The sequence below is a fragment of the Trichoplusia ni genome, unplaced genomic scaffold (assembly GCF_003590095.1).
Source record: "Trichoplusia ni isolate ovarian cell line Hi5 unplaced genomic scaffold, tn1 tig00002968, whole genome shotgun sequence".
NCBI lineage: Eukaryota > Metazoa > Arthropoda > Insecta > Lepidoptera > Noctuidae > Trichoplusia > Trichoplusia ni.
Genome location: NW_020800310.1, coordinates 1,642 through 20,471, shown reverse-complemented (window position 1 = coordinate 20,471; position 18,830 = coordinate 1,642). Strand labels below are relative to the sequence as shown.

Here is an 18,830-nt window from a genome sequence, read left to right as displayed (position 1 = left end):
ATCCTTCCCAAATTCTGCCTTGATTTTGACAGTTGGAAATTAGCTTTCGACATTTGCTGTCAGAAAGACACATGACATGATCTGCAGTCGAAAATATTAGTCACAGGATAAATAAATGTCTGTGCATTATAATGCCAACTTGTTAATTTCTCAATGCTGTGCACAGCCTTGTACACTTATGTACACTGTACTAAAAAGAATGAGTATCTATGGAATTGTAAAAAAAATGTTAATTACATATCTTAGAATAGAATAGATTTTTATTTGCTTAATACTGATTGAATTTAGATTTTAAATTCCTAGATTATTAACTACTAACGAATGTAGTGCCATTTATTATAATTTAATAAATAAACATAATTTAATACACACAAAATGGCTGTATAAGTCATCTTCCTTTGTGCTTAGTTTAGTTGGGTTGATAAAAAAGATATTAAATAGAAAATGGCGGTTGTTGTCTTTGGGAGAATAGTTCCGTAATAATTTCCATTTTCTCTGTATATGTTTAGCTTGTTTGAGATTAATCTAAACAGTAAACTGATGCATACAGTATTGTTATCTTAATTCAAAACAACTTTATATCCGATGCCAGATATGTATTCTTAACGAGAACTGAATTAGTGCTATCAACGCGGTTTTTCGCTGCGTCTATTTGTCCACATTAGCGTGTTGTGCTAAAATGAACATAACCCTTCGTGTAAGGATGATTCTACCTGTAATAAGTGTGAAAAATTAAATGAGTGCTATGATGCTGCCGTACTACGGCTTGTTATAGTGTCAGTGATACATTAAAAGTTTGATAACAATGGGTGAAACAGAAGAATTTAATACATTAGCCTTTGAAAAACGATTAATGCAATTAAAAGACACTCAAGAAAGTATCCAGGGATTATCTTCATGGTGCCTTAAACAACGGACACATCATAAAAAAATTGTATCAAGTTGGTTGAATGTGTTGAAGAGGGTTAAGGTGGAGCAGAGGCTTGTTTTGTTTTATCTCGCCAACGATGTGATTCAGTACAGTAAGAGGAAGAACTACGAGTTTGTAGAGAGCTGGGGGCTCAATTTACAGAAAGCTACTCCTTTAGTCAGGTATGTACACAAGAACAACATATTGTTATGGCAGGGAAAATCATAAGTAATTGTATGCTCTACCTATCTACCTTCCCATAACTTTTGTTTCTACTATACAATTTGCTTAGTCTACATTATCCTTGAAAGTATTCAATTATAGTTACCCCTCAACGTTATTTAATTTTAGCTTATTATTAAAAAAAACTTAACTGTCTATAGTTCGCACTACTATTTCCATGCTTTGTATTTTCTAGTAGCTTAACTTCACAATTTTTTCCTTTAACACTTTTTCTTTAAGATAGTTTCAATCATACATGTCTACTATGAGATAAACAACTTTTACCAACAGACTAAATAAAATAAAATTTGAATTTGAAATTAATATCGAAGTAATTTTTGTTGCTTTCAGAGATGAAAAAGTGCGACCTAAAATACTGCGCATCTTCAAAATTTGGGAACAGAGATCGGTGTATGATGATGAATTTCTATCAGATCTGACGGGCTTGTTAAGTGCAGGGGCAATAAAGAAAACAGACGATGAATCTATTGAATTTCAGGTATTCTTTAGTCTTTTGTACTGATACCAGATGGACCCGATTAATGTTAAACCTATACAGAATATGTTCGCTCTTGCATTCAAATATTGATGGAATGAAGGCCTATTATCCCATCTTAAAGTAATATTACTAGGCAAGTGGAAGCATTACAGCATAAAGCAGTGTGTCTCAACTCTAGATGTATGTAAGAAGTCATGAAATCTCATTTGTTTGCGATGCAAGTGGACAAACAATCATTGTAATTTCTAATTATTAAATATTTCTAATTTATTTGATCAGTCTCCTAGCTATTTATTGTAAGATTGTAAAATAATTTTATGCAAAATCTGCCTAATTTACACTACTTATTGAGTAATGTTTAGAGTTTAATGCTTAAATGGCCAAGCGAATGTATGATATTTATGGCTAATTAACTTATATTTAAATTCTGAAGAGTTTGTTAGTTTGATGTTTGAGAACAATAATAATCAAATTTCTTCCGCAGTCTACATTAACAATACAAATGTAGTTGTTACCGCAGCACTCAACAGTTGTTTATTGATGCAAAAATATTTCTATCTTATAGTCTACTAACTAAAAAGCAGCTAAGAGCAAAGTGTTTTTGGAGAAAACGCAAAAATAAGGGGGAATTTATGTCTCTTGAAAACTATGCAACCTAAGAATGTGGTTGCAAGTTATATATGTAGACAAAGTGTTTGTGCACAATAAACAATATATTTCATTCAATCATATTGATTACGTTTTATTTAAATGAAACGAAATGACCAATTGTGGCTTAACGGCCTTTTAGTTAGTAGCCAGCAGAGAGTTAGTTCCATATAAAATTTTACTAAAATTGGCCCAGGCGTTTTGGTACATTAGTTCGATTTAATATAACGTTATTAAAAGGAATGAGCATTTTTTTTTATTTGAACATCTGTATTGTTCTTACAGCCTACTCAACTTGTGAACAAAGTAAAGCAATGTGCAGTATTAGAAGCTGATACGGACCTTAGACTGAAGGATATCCATGACAGCCATCTTGAACTATCCGATGCAGATGCACTCAGAACTAGTCTTAAGGGTCTGTATGAAGGTTTGATTGCTTGTTTTTTCTTTTTTGTTACTGCTTTATTTTGTTCTTACCTTTCGGAGAGTCCTGTGCCCAGTACTGGGTCATTTATAGTCTTATGCTTTTTATATATTTTACCGTCTTTATAAATGTCTTAGTGTGTACTGTGATTATTTTTACGTGTTCATGTTAGGAGTTTTGGTAAACTAGTAAAAAAAATGTTTTTAACGTGTGAAGTACAAAATACAATTTAGTTAGTTTATATATGGATCATAACATCATCTGGGCAAAATGAAAAATTTATTTCATACTGGTGAAAATATTTCACAAAATATATTAGAGTATGATGGAGGTACAACCTGGTGTCAGAGGCGTCTAAACATCCTGAAATATGCTAATGTTTCCTCGCCATGTTTGCCTTTACTGTTTTCGCCAAGGCATCATTACTAAGACCTAAATTTGCCAAGATTCTAGTAGGATTTGAACCTCCGACTTTCGACTTGACAGTCCAAGAATCATTCTACTAGGCTACTTGTTTAAATAATGACAATAATATCTCATTTACAGAGAGAAACAACAAGGATGACGTAGAAAAGGAGTTGAATGATGGCATCGCGTGCGTGGAGAGGTATACGCAAGCGTTACAGAGAGAGATAGTTGCTAGGGAAGCACTGCTAGCCCTCCTAACATCTGCCAATCAGTACTATTCTACTCAGAGGGGTGAAGTTAAAGTCGTCGCCTATGTAAGTATAAACGCCTTTACCATCACTCTGATGATGACTGAAAAAGGGCAGTTTACCTCGCCAATTTATCGGGATCATCCTAGTAGTTTCGACTCAAAATTACTTAGTTCCGAAAAACGTCGAAAATCTGTGTTTTTTACGGATTTATTTGTGACTCTAACTTATTTACTAGCTTTTATTATTACAAAATCTATCTAATCAATCGGTTTCCTATTTATCGATCTGCTCGTAAAGTTGGAAGATGCTTGTAAGAGCTCTGCAATACGCTACTTTTTATCACGTCTAAGCCACTGTGCGTTACGTGTCATGGGTTTGGTCCCCGTGTACGATAAGTATTTGTGTGATTCGCGAATCCTAGCTCTGAGTCCGGGTGTCTTGGCGTGTTGACTTTGACATCGCTCAATTAAAAATTAATAAATGTATCCAGGCATACAAGAACTTTGGAGCAAGAGTGCGGGTATTAAAACGCAAGCTGGACGAGTTGATACCGACGCTGCCCCACGCGGCCCCGTCGCCGCCGCAGCGCGATGAGGACGTGCCCTCTCCCGGGCCCGACGAGGATTTAGACCTGCCGGCGCCCGCCGACAGGACCGATGATGATGACAGTAAGGAATATCCTGTCATCCATACAAGATATACACGCATAATACTCATTGAATTGTTTCAAAATGTGTCAAGTTAAGCCAAGCTTCAGTGATAATATTGGTACACTGTAGCACCATTACTCATCACATTTGTCTCGTTTTAAGATGACTCTTTTGTCAGGTCATGAAGTTGATCAAAAAGGAACTTGTTGCTGATTTTATTTCAAATGAAATTCTAAAACAATCTCTGTCTGCTTGTAATCAAATCTTGCTAGTTGAATTTGAGACACTTCTCGGTTTGCGATTGCACTGAGAAATTTTGAGAGCAATGCTTGTATATTATGACAACTCAATACTATGATATAACATAAAGCTGATTTGATGCTGCAGCTAAAAGGTGGTCATAGTACTCCACTATAACATACTATAAGTTAAGATTCGTATCAATTGTCTTTTCCATAGTTTAATAGCTTGTTTTTTCATTTGTATTTACTAATATATCTTTGTTTCAGTTGCATATAATATCGACCAGACCTTTAATACGTCATTGGCGGCCGATGGATCTCTATACAACTTGGGATTAACCTCTTTTCTTACGTCTGATAACCCAATGGCGTTGTTCAACGAGTCGACGGAAATTCTCAATAGTGGTAAGTGTGAAGTAATTACTCTATTTATAATGTTTAAAGGGCGTGAAAACTGATAAACTGCGAGTCAGACTCGTGACCCTGAGGGTGTCATGCAAACAGGCTAAAGAAGCTAAAGTTACCAAAAAAGTAAAGTTGCTTAATCAAGATTTTATATTTGTCGTTAAGACAACAGAAAGATTAGAAAAATGAAAACAGAATCTGAATGAAATTTCAACTGTTGATGATTAGTGCGTGTTGCGTTGAATTATTGAATAGTGTTACGTTTTACCTTTTGGATACAGAATCTTAAAAAAAGGTTTTTTATAAGCACGGAGTGTGGGTTGCTACTAATATTTGATCTTGTTTTAAAAGCGCGATATTAAAATTCCAATTCCAATCATTTTATCGAAAAGCTGTGAGTGTTGTAACTGTAACAGCAGACAGTCATTCAATTTCAATTCTGTAATTTAAAGAAAATTAGTCTTTATGTTTATGGTGTAAGGTCGATATTTGTGTACTCTCAAATGTTATACAAATCACGGCATCATTTATTAATGCTATATGTTAATTTAATAACAACTAAATGGTCTCTTTGATGTTAGTTGAACTTACCTTGGATTTATAGACATATACATATAAATCTATTGGTACAGACTATGATGTTGCTGGTGTCAGAGGTAACTGCGAACGTAAGCAAGTTACATTGATTTGCTATTATTTAAATACGCTAGTTTCAATAGGAATGATGACGTTAGATAGATAGTTAAAAATTATGAACATGAAAAAACAAAGGGTATATTTCCCACATTTACGTACATAAATTGTGTATAAAATTTAATTTAGTAACATAAAGAGTGACTATCTTTTACCCACGATGATACTAAGGTGTTTTTAAGAAAGAGAGGGGTTGGGCTATCTATCAGATTAATGTAAAAGAGAACATATACACGGTGATTTTTTAGACGTCTTACAAAAGCAGCCCAGTTCATGTGTCCGACGTAAAATACCCCTAGGCGCAATTATTATTTTTTTATCATCAACTAAGATAGTAAGTACGAAGAAAAATTAAACAAGAGAAATCTGAAATATACTCTTAAAAATGATAATACGCCGCCGCCCGCGCCCCTCACCATTGTGACAAGGCTCGGACCGCGCTCCCAACAGAGGTGTGTTTCTAAAAAGCTACGAATTGCATCATAGTAATGAATAAAAATTGCATTTTAAATTTATTCAAATCTCATAAATACCTATTTTTTTATCATGAACGTGTTCTACTCATTGGATACAAGAACTGGGCTGCTGTTGTAAGACGATTAAAAAATCACGGTGTATGTATATGAATAACGAATTTTTTATGGGTGTACATTAACATGCATTCAGCAGAAATTGTCTGTATGACACTCGAAAATTAACTGTGAATTTATGCGAATAAAGTGCATAATTGTTTGACAAAAATTGACATCGAGATCTCAACATTCTCAACGAGAGAGCGTTATGTGTCAACTGTCACATTTTGTCCAGCATTTATGCACAATTTTTTTTGCCGGTTGTAAACGGATTTTAACCTTAATAAGCTTGCATAGTAGTGTTTAAGTGACAATCGATTTTGAATTTCAGCCAACAAAATCGAAGTTATAAACAGTAGGCCGAACGATAAGCAAGATTTTACTATAAATGACGTTATAAAAAACCTTATTACCAATGATAATAATGCGAACGTGCCTGACAATAACTCAGGTTAGTTTTGTCTGTATGTCTGGTTTGTTATAGATTGTTACAAGTTAAAGTTAGTTACTAAGTACAGTGTGTAACGAAGACTGTAGTATAAGGCTGATTTTAGAGTCACGCTGACCGCAAGCTGAGTCAATTTATCTATCATAATACAAGCTGTGCTAAAGTTGACACTAGATGGCGTTGCGTGCGAGTTGGGAATTATTATATTCATGTTTTTTTTTTAATGGAACAATCCTGCCTCTAATTCCCGTCATTGAAACTTTTGTAATCTATGTACATTGAAACCAACGATAACCTTGGAAATAATCGTTGTGTCGAAAAATACGATTAACTAGTCTTGGAATACACAACCAAAATTAATAAAAAGAAGGCAGAAGGAAAATATTGATTACAGTTCCTTTCGATGCAAGTAGAAGACAAAAAGAAGAAGCTAGCAAATGAAAAAGATCAATATGCATGTAGTTATAGATATTAGTTCTGAGTTCTTCTTACGCCGCATACATTTTGGGCGTTGGTGTTGACGGCGATGTGACTTTAAAAACAGCCTTGAAAAGATTGCTTCTGCCTTATAATTTGAACAATACGATGCAACGTTTGCATATATATCATAATGCCAATGGCCCTTTTATTACTTAAAAAAGGACATTAGATATTCGAAGCGTTTATTTTAATATTCGGGTTTTGCGCTACACGCTGTATATAAATGTGTGTTTTATACATGAAAAGTTCTATTTAAGTTATTAATTTTTAACAAAATATTTACCTAGTTCCACTGATCCATGTATATGCACGGCTTTTTTTTTTGTGTTTGCATGATAAGATGTTGTATTTCCGCCCCAAGCAGTACCGTCACCTTCATTGGTGGAATCGAGATGCGTGTTCTCAAAGCATTGGTTTTAGCAATTTTGCACCTTATAAAAGTACTTTTAAAGTCTATTTTTTATTACGCTGCCGTCTCGCTTCCACAGTGAAAATAGTCCTATGTCATAGTACACGTTTTGCTGTTTTTCTTTGTTCTGTTTACAAAAGATAATTGTTATAAATTGTATGCTAACGTTTTGTGCCAAATTAAACCTTATACCTTAACCTCATTGTAAAAAATGTTAGTTCATCATTTTATTTCTCAACTCTTTTAAACTCAATTATTGTTTTATCTCATTACATTTGAAATTGTTTTAAGTGCATCACAAGCGATTTTAATATAAGAATTAAAAACAAAATCAACTTTATTGTAATCAGTTTGGAGATTTGCTATACCTACATAATATTATATTTCTTTTAATTTAGATTTCTGGACATATTTTTTTTATATTATCGGCATTTTGCTTAATAACTATAACATTCAATCAGGCTGTGCTCGAATCGTGTTGCATTGGCATTTAATAATGTTTTATAAAAGAAACTTGTATCATCATTTTTATCTTCAACTTGCTTATATCCATAAGGCATACAGTAAAAGTGTGAAAGTAGACTATTAACTCTACAAGTATGTTATGTTTTTTTACTTTTTTGTCTTTTTTCGTCACTTTTCCTAGCACACGTCACGACACGTCACGTCAACTAGCATGTGGAGACGAATACACATTTTAGACCATTACCTACCTAAGCCTTGATCTTTTATTAAGCTTTAGCAAACAACTTTGCTTGGAACCTTGCCATGTGGTTGTGTGCCCGTTAGTCATAATACCCGTGTACCCATTTTACCTCATATTATATTATTACTTATGTTTACTTAGCAGTATAAAATAATTCTCGCTACAGGCCCAGTACATGATAGATAGAACTTGATTTCCATTTGCAATATTATCATAGATCATATTATCCATAGAATGTAGGTATAGATAAATGGACAAAGGAAATTATCTCATGGCTTCTTATATGACAGTTACACCTCTCTCGGCCCTGTATAAATTTCCTGAGCCCTTTTGAATACAAACACCATTTATTTTGGAAATTAATTGTACTTCATCATCGGCCTAAGCTTTTCATTACTATGTTGGGTTCGGCTTCCAGTCTAACCGGATTCAGATAAATACAAGGAGCGACTGCCAATCTGACCTCTTTAACCCAGTTACTTGGGCAGCACGATACCCCTTATTTAGACTGGTTGTCAGACTTTCAGACTTCTGACTACCTGTAACGACTGTCAAAGACGTATGAATAACTGCCGGGGCCCACAATTTAACGTGCCTTCCGAAATAATCTTTTGGAAGAACTCTCGAAACTTTGATGTTTTATACTTGCAATTCAAATCTCGTCACTCATTGAAAATGTCATCCCCATTCATTTGAAGCTTTGTATTCGTGAGAGTGCTTATGCGATGTAACATTGTCTAAGATAGCCAGCACAAATTTGCCTGAACATAACGCAGCGAAAATCTTTATGAAACTTAAAGCAGACCTTAAAACTATCGGTATAAAGTGCAAAATTGTTAATAAAATATGACTTTGATAACGTGCGAGTATTTTCGTGTGACTTTTTGTCAATCAATTTTGAACTTTAGACATATATATCATTTTAAAGTCTCTTTTCGGCTATCATAAAACATTTGCCTCTGGGTGTGTGAGTAAATAAGCATTATGTTACAGTGACGAACGCGTCGATATCGCAGAAGACACAAGACACACTGCCTGGGTTGGACTTGCTAACGCCAGATACGCCCGGCAACCCGCCGCCGCCCACTTCCTTCTATGGCACCATGGAAATCAATGGTATGATTACTTTTTCAACATTGACTATAGGCGTACCAAGTCAAAGGTCTTATCATCGAAAGCTAGCTTATAACCCAAGAACTGCAACAAAAGAGGTGAAGGAAAAAAAGGTCCCCACCTGCCAACTACGTGGGTCAAAATTCTGTCACCTCATCATCTACAGTCACTAATTGCCTGAAATATTACTGCTCTATTGAACTATTTCTGTTGAGTGGTATATGCCACCTCACCAATGAAGCCTTTGTGAATAAACCCGATTAAAAAGATTCTTAAAGCTTAAGTCGTGTAAGAGAAAATCACTATAAAATACAAAAATCATCCGATATTACATTGTTTCAGATGATCCAGAACCCGTTTACCACCCGGAACCAACCAGTCCATGGAGTAGTAGTTGGAATGCTCCGGTAAGTGAAAAATAAACTTACAGCGGTATGTTACAACGACGCATAGCAAAGTATCTCCCTTATCAATCATACTGACATTGCTATCTAGAAGTGGAATAAAGAACTAAAAGCATAGCTAAATAACGTAGACGTTTGAAGACAAGACAAAAGGGGACGTGTATAAGAAGCTTGATTAACATTTTTATTTCAGTAAAGTTAGGATTTTGACAAAAATGAAGGAATGAACTTGTTCACAACATGGCAGACCAAATGTTGACAACTGCCGCACTGACTGCTTTCTTGTACCACGAAACACATAACGACAGCTGTCATCGACTAACTGACGTCATAACTGCGCGTACGAGTTATAAGGACAGGCATAATAATCACTCGATATTGCAATATAACTCAGTCCGCTTGTTTACGTTTTTTATCTCGTCTTGTTGGCCTTACTATAGTTTTCTAGCTGCGGCTTAGGTCCGAGCGAGACAATGATAGTTATGAGTTGTGTTTCGGTTGTAGCGGCTGCCGCTCGCGGGCGCGGCCTTCGCGGAGCCGCCCGAGTCGCCGCCGCCCGCGCCGCCCGTGCCGCCGCCAGAACACTACCCGCGACAGGTAATACTACTGCACTACCACACGCCCGTACCTTACACTAGCACCCTACACAACGCCGCCCCTAAAACTACACATTACCTTTCACACTTAACACTGAATTTATACCACGATAAAAACCTATCGATACACACTAAACAAATAAATATTTTGCATTTGACGTCATTCGCAATTACTTATAAATTCTTTCACCATCTCTAAAAATAGAACTGTTGAATTAGTTAAAACACACTAGATGGCGAAGAACAGTGTTCGATTCCACAACTGCAACAATATTATTACTTATATTATTTAGGCGTAATACAAGTTCCTCTGCGCTCCGTCACTCTAAGTCAAATAAGCCTATAGATATAGATAACCACTGCTGGGCATAGATCTCTTCCTATAAAGGAAAGGTTTAAGCATTGTTCATCGTTTTGCAAAGTAACTAAAAAAATAATAATTATTAAAGTACTATAATTATGTGTTGTTTGTTTTGCTCTTTCTTTCGAATTCATTCTTGAGAATCATCTAATCGATTATTTTTATCCTTGCTTCCTCTTTTATGCACCACTATTTATAGTTGAACGGAAAATTCTTGGACGTCTCATCAAAATAAAGCCACTCAGGGAAAATTTGTTTGATAGTAATCAAGGATGTTCCCAAGATATTTAATATGACTTTTATGTGTAAGGAATAAAGTCTTCCAATGTTTTCTCATGTGTATACGTTTATGCTGACTATGTATATTTGCCTAGGAGATCGCGGCGGTAGATGTGGATCACCGAGGCATCCTGCCCCCTCCACCGCCGCCGCCGGCGCTGCCACTCATACCACGTAAGTATTTAATATGGATACTCTTTTAAAAAAGAGAATTAAGGAATTTAATCTTTGTATCGCGGGGAGTTTCACTAACATTTAAGTCACATGCACAAAGACACCCAGACTCGGGACAGGCATTCGTGGACCATACAATCTCGTGGTAGGTCGTGAGCAGTGGGTTTGGCGTGGTGATGTCAACCAGTCGGCTATCCGGGTAGTCATTAACTGTACTTGTGTATTACCGTGTGGTTCATGTTCAAACTGGTATTGAAACTGTATGGTTTTCCTTGTGGCTCAACACATCCTTGAAATATTCTTCGACGACTAGGTTTTGTCACGACGTTTTCCTTACTCAGCCAGAAGTTGCAGGATCGAGTCCTGTCTGAGTTGAATTTTGAAATTTTGTTGCATTGTTTATATATAATTGCATAATTATTATATCGTCCGATTCACTTTCCGCGTATTACTGACTGATACTTGTGATACTATGTTGAATAGAGTTGGAAGATGTAGATCAGAGGCTGTTACCGGCGCTGGCGCCGCCTGTGGCTCCCATTCGACATCCAACGATACATCAAGGTACATTTATGTTTAATTATTGCTTCCTTTCGACGGTTTCTTAATGATTCTAGTATTTATAATGAAGTAAAGTATGTGACGTTAAACTTTGTGTTTTCAGATGTAGATCACAGAAACCTAATACCGTTAACACATCAGCAGCAAACGCCGCGACCGATAATACCGATCAATTCGATGGATCAAGTAAGTGCAGATGTTTGGCTTCGATATTAGAAATTCTTTCAATGTTTTAGATTTACTAATATAGTACATATAACTTTAAAAAGTAGTGGCTGTATGAAATTAACCAACGGGTATTAAACCACAAAGCCATCACGACACTTGTTCTTCGTATCATGATTATATATAACTGTATTTTAATTTAGGATTACAGAGTGCCTCCCATGGTGCCGCCGTCGGATATCGTCGAAAGCGTCGACATGGACTTATCTGAAGATGAAGACACACGTAAGAATTACTATGTTATGAATATACTGCAAAATCTGAGAGTCAACCAATATCCTTTAAAGTAAAACTATTGCGGACTTAGAGTAGAGAGGGCGTAGTGTGCTATCTTTGTTTCACAATTGCGACTGCTTTTATTTACTAGTCAGTCTGTTTTTATATTTATGATGTTATTTTAAATTACAATTATTGTCTACTTCTCATGCTATTGCTGCCTTCTAGGCTAAATTAAATTATTTTGTTCAAATTAACTGAAGGTATTGTTTTTAATTGAAAATTGCCCTGTAAATATTTTCAGAGGCTATGTACCAAAGCGCACAGCTAAACCAATCGGAGCGACGCCACAGCTTCAACAATAACAACAAAGTTTTAGTCGGCGGTGACAACGGAAAGGTGCACAACGACATGAACCATACAAACCTCATACAAATCAACAGCGAGAAGAAGGAATCGCGGTCCGCACCCATCATACCCCCCATGGTTAACCCCTTTGACGCCATGCCGCCCTCTCTCAAGAACTTCAACCTCCCTTTCCAACACACCTTCGATCTAACAGAAGAAAACTCAAACGATAGCGCCTACGAGGAAGACTTGCGAAACCGAGGACTTGACAAGGTCCCAGTCGAAGTCCGCAACCCCTCGCCGCCATTCGAAGACTTCACCAGCGACAACTGGCAACCGCCTCAGCCAAGACCCTTTATCAACCCAAGGTTCCCCCGAAATTGGGGTCCGCGGACTAATTTCAGGCCCCCAGCCTTTTCCCCCCAACAGTCGTGGCCGCGAAACGGCCCCCGACCCACAAACAGATGGATGGGACCCAGACCCAGGTTTTGGTGAAGTGAAGTGATGTGTGTAGTGTTCTATACTTTATAAAAGACGAGGTTATAAGGAAGTATGAGTGAGTTTCATTTTACAGTACCGACCACAGAGTATGTAGCAAATGGAGTGGTCAATATACTCCGTCTATATTATATTAGAGATGAGATACATCGGATTAGACTTGAAAAATATATTTTGACGTCTAATAAGTCTATGTACTCTTATGTATTGTAGAAAGACTGCCGTTTATTAGTGTTAGTTCTTACAGCACTTTAGCATTCCATTTGTTTTGACTCTGTGGTACTTACCGACCTATGATGTTAATATTCATATAGTATTTTGTCAATAGGTATCCCACTATATCGGCAAGATAGTGAACTGGACGATAGGTCCTAAGTCAGACTATTCATATCAGTTATAAGCATTTTTATCCCTTTACAAAATACTCTTAAAGTAATCAGTTTTATTAGTACTGTTATGGCTTTTAGACTGAGATGTAAATACATTTCTGAGTGCATACATTGGATAATGCCTGTCAGAATGTTGTACAAGCAAAATAGTAGCTTAACGATCACGAAATAAAGGTTGATTTGAAACGAATCGTGATCTTATCGGGATATAATTATTCATTTTTAGGGCGCGTACCATAGTTTTGTATGTGTTGCAACTTATAAGGTTAATAATAACATTATGGAATTCCTTTTATGATAAATAGGCAAGATAGTTTTATTCAGAGAATTTGGCAAGCCAAAGTATGTGTTAAGCAACTACTATCTCAGGTCATAGAATATTCGAATTTAGTTAAACAGTCTCTTTAGTACAATGTAAAGGAGTCAGATATGTAAAATGAGAATAGCTTATACTAAGGACTATACTCTCAAAGTTATTTCGATATCTCGAAATGTTGTAAATAGTATTATCATAAGTACTTGATCATTCTGCAATATTTTCATATGACCAACCTTATATTTAGTCATAAATCTCGAGGTCATTATGTAAAATTTTACAGAATTAGGAAGATAGGATGATGGCGGTATTCATAAAAAAATAGACCGTCATTTAGATAAAAAGGTATCCATGTTTTGGTTTTGGAAATAAATTTTGAATTTAAACTGATTACTTAATAGAAGTTTAATACAAAATGTATGTATGATATAAAAACTCCTTTTATTTATCTATCTGACGATCAATATTAAAGTCATCATTCCTGTTCCTTAGGAGACATATTAGCAGCTATGCGTATGAAATGTGTGAGGTGTGAATGAGATGTGATTTTGAACAGTCGTTGGTTTACTAGATGACTTTTGTTGACGACTGGCGATTTTGCTCCTAGCCGAGATGAAGTCAAAAGTCACTGTTGAGTGTCATACTGGCTTGTCATTGTCAAGTGAAAAGTTGATATAATACAGATTGACATTTTAGAATGTCGATTAGCAGTGTCGTTCTAAAATACGTTCATTAGCGTTGCTGTAATGATAAACAAAAAATCTCAATAGAAAGATAACGATCTAAAGCAGAGTTACCTACAACATGGTTCAAAGAATGATCTCTTTGTAGAAGCAGGACTTTTCATTATAGAAGCGAAAAACCGATGTAAAGTACACTTTTCTATTCACCCCTTACTCCGAGGCAGTGACAACCAAAATCGAAAGAAAGTTCCTAATCGACCCGATACAGGTTTTTTTCGGGTAACAACATTTCTCATCTAGTAAATCAGCGATATTGACGAGAGACCCAAGAAGGTTGTATACGTACATGAAGCGAAGAATGTTCTAGACTGTTTTTATTTACAGAACATTCGCTGTTATAGGGATTATGAGGTCGAAATGATTGGATGTAAATATACATACATATTGTATGTTATTTAGGAAACATGTGATGGCCGGTATAACTATCAGAACGCATTCAACCAAACTGTATTATATAGTTCTTTCTTGAGAAAATAATGTTTTATCTGTATAGAATACACTATTCAGCTGAATACTATATTTTAATTGAAGAGACTCATATTATGAAAATTGAATTCGTTCTCATATATATCATAATACCCTCAGGTCCGGTGGTCTTCCATCGTAAGTCCGATATTAGCTTCATCCTAATACAGATGAAAGCCTACAGTTGAACACTAATTAATTACTGTGTTTACATGATGCAATGTTTGTCACTTATTCCCCGAATGCTAAGCTTTTCTGAATTCTTTGCATTTCCCTCACCCATAAGAAATAAGTGCAATAGATTTCAAGTGTCTAATCTTAGTCATAGTTTTGTGGTAAATGCGAAATGTCTACACTTCTGGTCTTTTTACACGATGCAACGCAAGCCCCTGTTGCCAGACGACTTTAGTCTCAAACGACAAATGCCCATGTACGCGTCTCCACGAGTTTGTTTGGCGGTTGTTCAGAGATTTCATTCGTCGCTAGTGTATGTTGACTCGTGTATGAAAGGCCTAATCTTCCAATGTAGTGCGAAATTGGAACTGAACTGTAATTATGTAATACATTAGATAATCAACCTTATTTTAATAGTAGCTTGTCTTAAAGTTAATAAACGTGCATACAGTATACGTGTTATTTGTATTATTGAATTGTTTTTTTGTACTCCTTATTTATATATTTACACAAATCAAGGTGATCATGAATATGTTGAATTCTACTACCAATGATCATGCATTTTAATAATGTGACTCCATTATAAAGTTGAAATCGTGATTTCTGTTTTCGTTTTTCCGTTGCTTAGCTACCTAAATCATTAACTTCAAATCCTTATTGTTAAACCTGTGACACAGGCTTTTGGTGCTGGACAAAACATTATTCTCTTTGTGCTTACGAATCCATGACTTTGTATGGCATTAGTTTTTTAGATAAAATTATCACGAGTGCCAAACGATCTTAGCGTTAATTTTGTAAAACCAGTGATTATAACCATCTCTTGAAGGAAGAGTCATGCATTTGTTTTCGTCTTGTCATAGACCGGCTCTATATATGTAAAAGCTTAGAGCAGAGCTTAGATTTGTAAATTCAATTTCGTTATTATTCTTATTTTAGTAGGTACATTCCTAACTTGCATATTCGTGGTCACACTTCCCTTTTTTATTTGTGTAATGTTATAATTAATGAGTATCAATGTAATTATGATCTGAAGATTTAAAGATCTCGTAGACTTAGCAAAAATATTAATAAAGAAATTAGTATAGAAGGTACCTGATGTTTAATTCCAGTGGTTTATGCATAGGAAAAGACTTAATTGCTTGCGATAAAGGTTAAAAGTATGGTTTAATTTTTAACTTAAAACTTTTAATTTGAACTGATGTCAAGTTTAGATAAATGTAGAGCAATAAAAGAAAGGCGATTTGTTTATTTTGTTCTTATTATTATCTATAGGGAAAGGCCTGGAGCCAGAGTAAGTCAATTTTTTTGTTACATTTTCAGACTTATGGATACAACGAAGGTATAGAAGATAATTATTTGAATTATCGCTCTTTTTGTTATTATTTTGTTACAAAATACTAAAGTGGTAGTCGAGATAGTCTGGGGACGGATTCATTAGGCTGTTTAAAACCAGTATTCTAGGAAACGGCATCAATCTAGACCCCAAATTCCACTATTTACAATTGCCGATGAATGAATGGATATTGGATTAAATCTGGCACTGCTTGTATTGTAATCATTTAGTCAACGAATTGTTTAATTTAAATCATTTATCGGGAATTGCGCGGAATTGGGGCCGTGATAATGTGTTAATAATCGATGAGGCTTTTCTGACTGTCGCTTTCTTCAGATTGGAGTAACGTCTTGAAGTTAAGAATCACGACCACAGTTAGATACTTTATTTCTTTTTACGTTAGTTTCTCGTGCCTTTAAGAGGAAGTTTATCTATTTCTAGTGTAAAAGTCAACTGTAGTGGACATTTAGACCACTTTTGGTTTTCCTTTAGACTTTACAATCAAAGGGTCCTTTTAATCTCAGTGTTCAGTATTCAGGACCAAATATAAGACTCGCGTTTTAAAGACTTTATGCTTAGTATTATTTTTTTGGTTATATCAAAAATTGAATGTTACTTCGGTCTTCCATTTAGCAAACGAGCATAAGATTTGCGTTATAAAATTATTTTTAACATGTATACTGTATGCACACAAAGTCTTTAAACGAAATTGTTTTTGAATTATACGAATTTTGTACAAAATGACATTTTGACATTATGTACCTAAATGTAAAGTTGATTTCAGTATAAGTTTTATTCAGGGTGTTTGGTAGACCGATGAATATTTTAAGCGTGTTTATACTATGTGGATTGTATTTCCGTTGTTATTATGTTTTAATGTCTAAAAAGCGTGTTTTATTTATTCAATCTTTTCAACCTGTTTCTGTTTTCATTATATATTTATTTTATTATGTAAAGCACACTTCATTAAGATGTTATCATACTAAAAGCATGATCTCTCTAAGAAACTATTGATCTACCAAACAGCCTGTGTAATGTCAGACATTGTTTTTTTCATTGCGCTTTGTTTTATTTTCACTATTGCTCTAAGTAACAGAACAATATGCAGATAATTTGTAATAAGAGCTCCTAAGCAGGACTTGGAACGTGTTGGAAAGAGATGCCGTGATGATGTAGTCACCTCTCGCTTCCATAACGGCTACAGTCCTGCTTTGATTGCCCAGCCTCTATAATTTAACTGTATTGTGATTAAAAAATGTCGGGGCATAATTTAAAAGCGCTTCTAACTCCAAAATGTAATGTTCTGATCATTGTTAGGTAATCAGTTTTTACCTTTGTGCCTGATAATATCGAGTGTTTTAACACACCATAGTCTTACTTCGAAAGACACTACTTTATGTGCACAGAAATGAAGAATTTTCAAAACCTAAAAACCTTTAAAAAACCTGTCATCCACACAAAGTTTGTCAGGGAGAATCCAACTGATTTTTTTTGGCCTGTAAAAAATCTTTTTCCACGTAACGATATTTCGAAACTGACTGGTGTTTGTTAAAACACAGGTTTTTATTATTTACCGAAGTATCCTTAAAAATTATGTAAATATCATAACCAGATACAATTTGTTACCATCATGGTAAAAAACTAAGTAAAAACTGTACAAAAAAACTGTACAAAAAAACTGTACAATGCACTTACACGCACCCTGTATCAAAATCATTGTAAAGACAAAACTTGTCAAATTTGGGAATACATTGCAATAATCTTGTATAATATATTTTTAAATACACTTATGGAAGTCAAAAGATGTAGAGACTCACGAAAAGTGATAGTGATGATTTTATGTAATTTATTGTGTGATATCATACAAAGAACGTTTCACACTAACTTAATCGTTTCCTTCTAGTCTGTAAAGCCCTTTATGTATGATTAACTTGACTGTTTTGAGCAGTACGATGGCATTGATGTATAAAAACCCTAATTACACAGTCCTGAACTAAAGTAACAGAAAGATTTTACGACGTCGGTAGTTCTGAAAACGTTTGGTTTTGTCGCAAATTCAGTCTTATGTAAATCTCTTAAAGTAGTTTTTAAGATGAGGGAATTATGTTGAAGGTCAAAACATTTTTTTTTGTCTTAAATTTGCCTTTTTCATACCTAGTATGCAACTTGGGTTTTTATAAACCAATGTAAGATGATACTAACCTTACAAAAATATGTTCTGAACACGTGTATGCAGTCTTTGTATAAAAATAACGATATTCTTCAAGTGTGTTTTCATACTCTTGTCATCAAGCATAATTTCATATATTTTTTAATGTTTGTAAGAAGTAAACAGTCAAGTTGTTCTAGACACTAAATAGAAACTCGCCTTTGTCTCTTATAATTAAAGTAGGACGAATAATATATTTAGAAATTAAAATAAATAACTAGATATTTTAATTTTTGCTCACCAATAAAGCTTCATAATAAGGTTGTATGTCATTTTTGTGTTTTATGAATTGTAGGTGTCGTAGGACGTAGTGAGTTTTCCATTTTTCGAAAGAATCGTTTCATATAATAAAATAAAAATTTGTCCCAAATCACATCCAATATCAAAATCTTCTAATATAGTTCTGTAGCTGAAGCTACCTTGGACCTCCCATCACGAATGATCGTGACCCATGAGCCC

At 35.0% G+C, this 18,830-nt stretch overlaps 1 protein-coding gene across 4 annotated transcripts; it reads left to right on the top strand.

Annotated features, from left to right (window-relative positions):
• The first annotated feature begins 366 nt into the window (after positions 1 to 366).
• LOC113507618 (formin-like protein 13) lies at positions 367 to 12,797 on the top strand. Of its 4 annotated transcripts, none has more exons than XM_026890500.1 (15): positions 367 to 1,092; positions 1,484 to 1,631; positions 2,565 to 2,694; positions 3,250 to 3,425; positions 3,853 to 4,030; positions 4,522 to 4,659; positions 6,256 to 6,375; positions 8,961 to 9,083; positions 9,423 to 9,487; positions 9,989 to 10,081; positions 10,816 to 10,894; positions 11,378 to 11,458; positions 11,559 to 11,641; positions 11,824 to 11,905; positions 12,201 to 12,797. In XM_026890500.1, the coding sequence occupies exons 1-15, from the start codon at positions 806 to 808 to the stop codon at positions 12,737 to 12,739; spliced, it is 2,322 nt and encodes a 773-aa protein (XP_026746301.1). In that variant the 5' UTR covers positions 367 to 805; the 3' UTR covers positions 12,740 to 12,797. The 4 variants fall into 4 exon arrangements, with proteins under 4 accessions (XP_026746301.1, XP_026746300.1, XP_026746299.1 ...); XM_026890499.1 differs by having other exon boundaries at positions 2,565 to 2,706; positions 10,819 to 10,894; XM_026890498.1 differs by having other exon boundaries at positions 2,565 to 2,706.
• Positions 12,798 to 18,830: the final 6,033 nt, after the last annotated feature.

Coding starts and splice junctions, on each gene's coding strand:
- LOC113507618 (XM_026890498.1), top strand. CDS start 806: ATGGGTGAAACAGAAGAATTTAATACATTAGCCTTTGAAAAACGATTA. Junction 10,895..11,377: donor GGCGCTGCCACTCATACCAC/GTAAGTATTTAA, acceptor TATGTTGAATAG/AGTTGGAAGATGTAGATCAG. Junction 11,642..11,823: donor CGATCAATTCGATGGATCAA/GTAAGTGCAGAT, acceptor ATTTTAATTTAG/GATTACAGAGTGCCTCCCAT.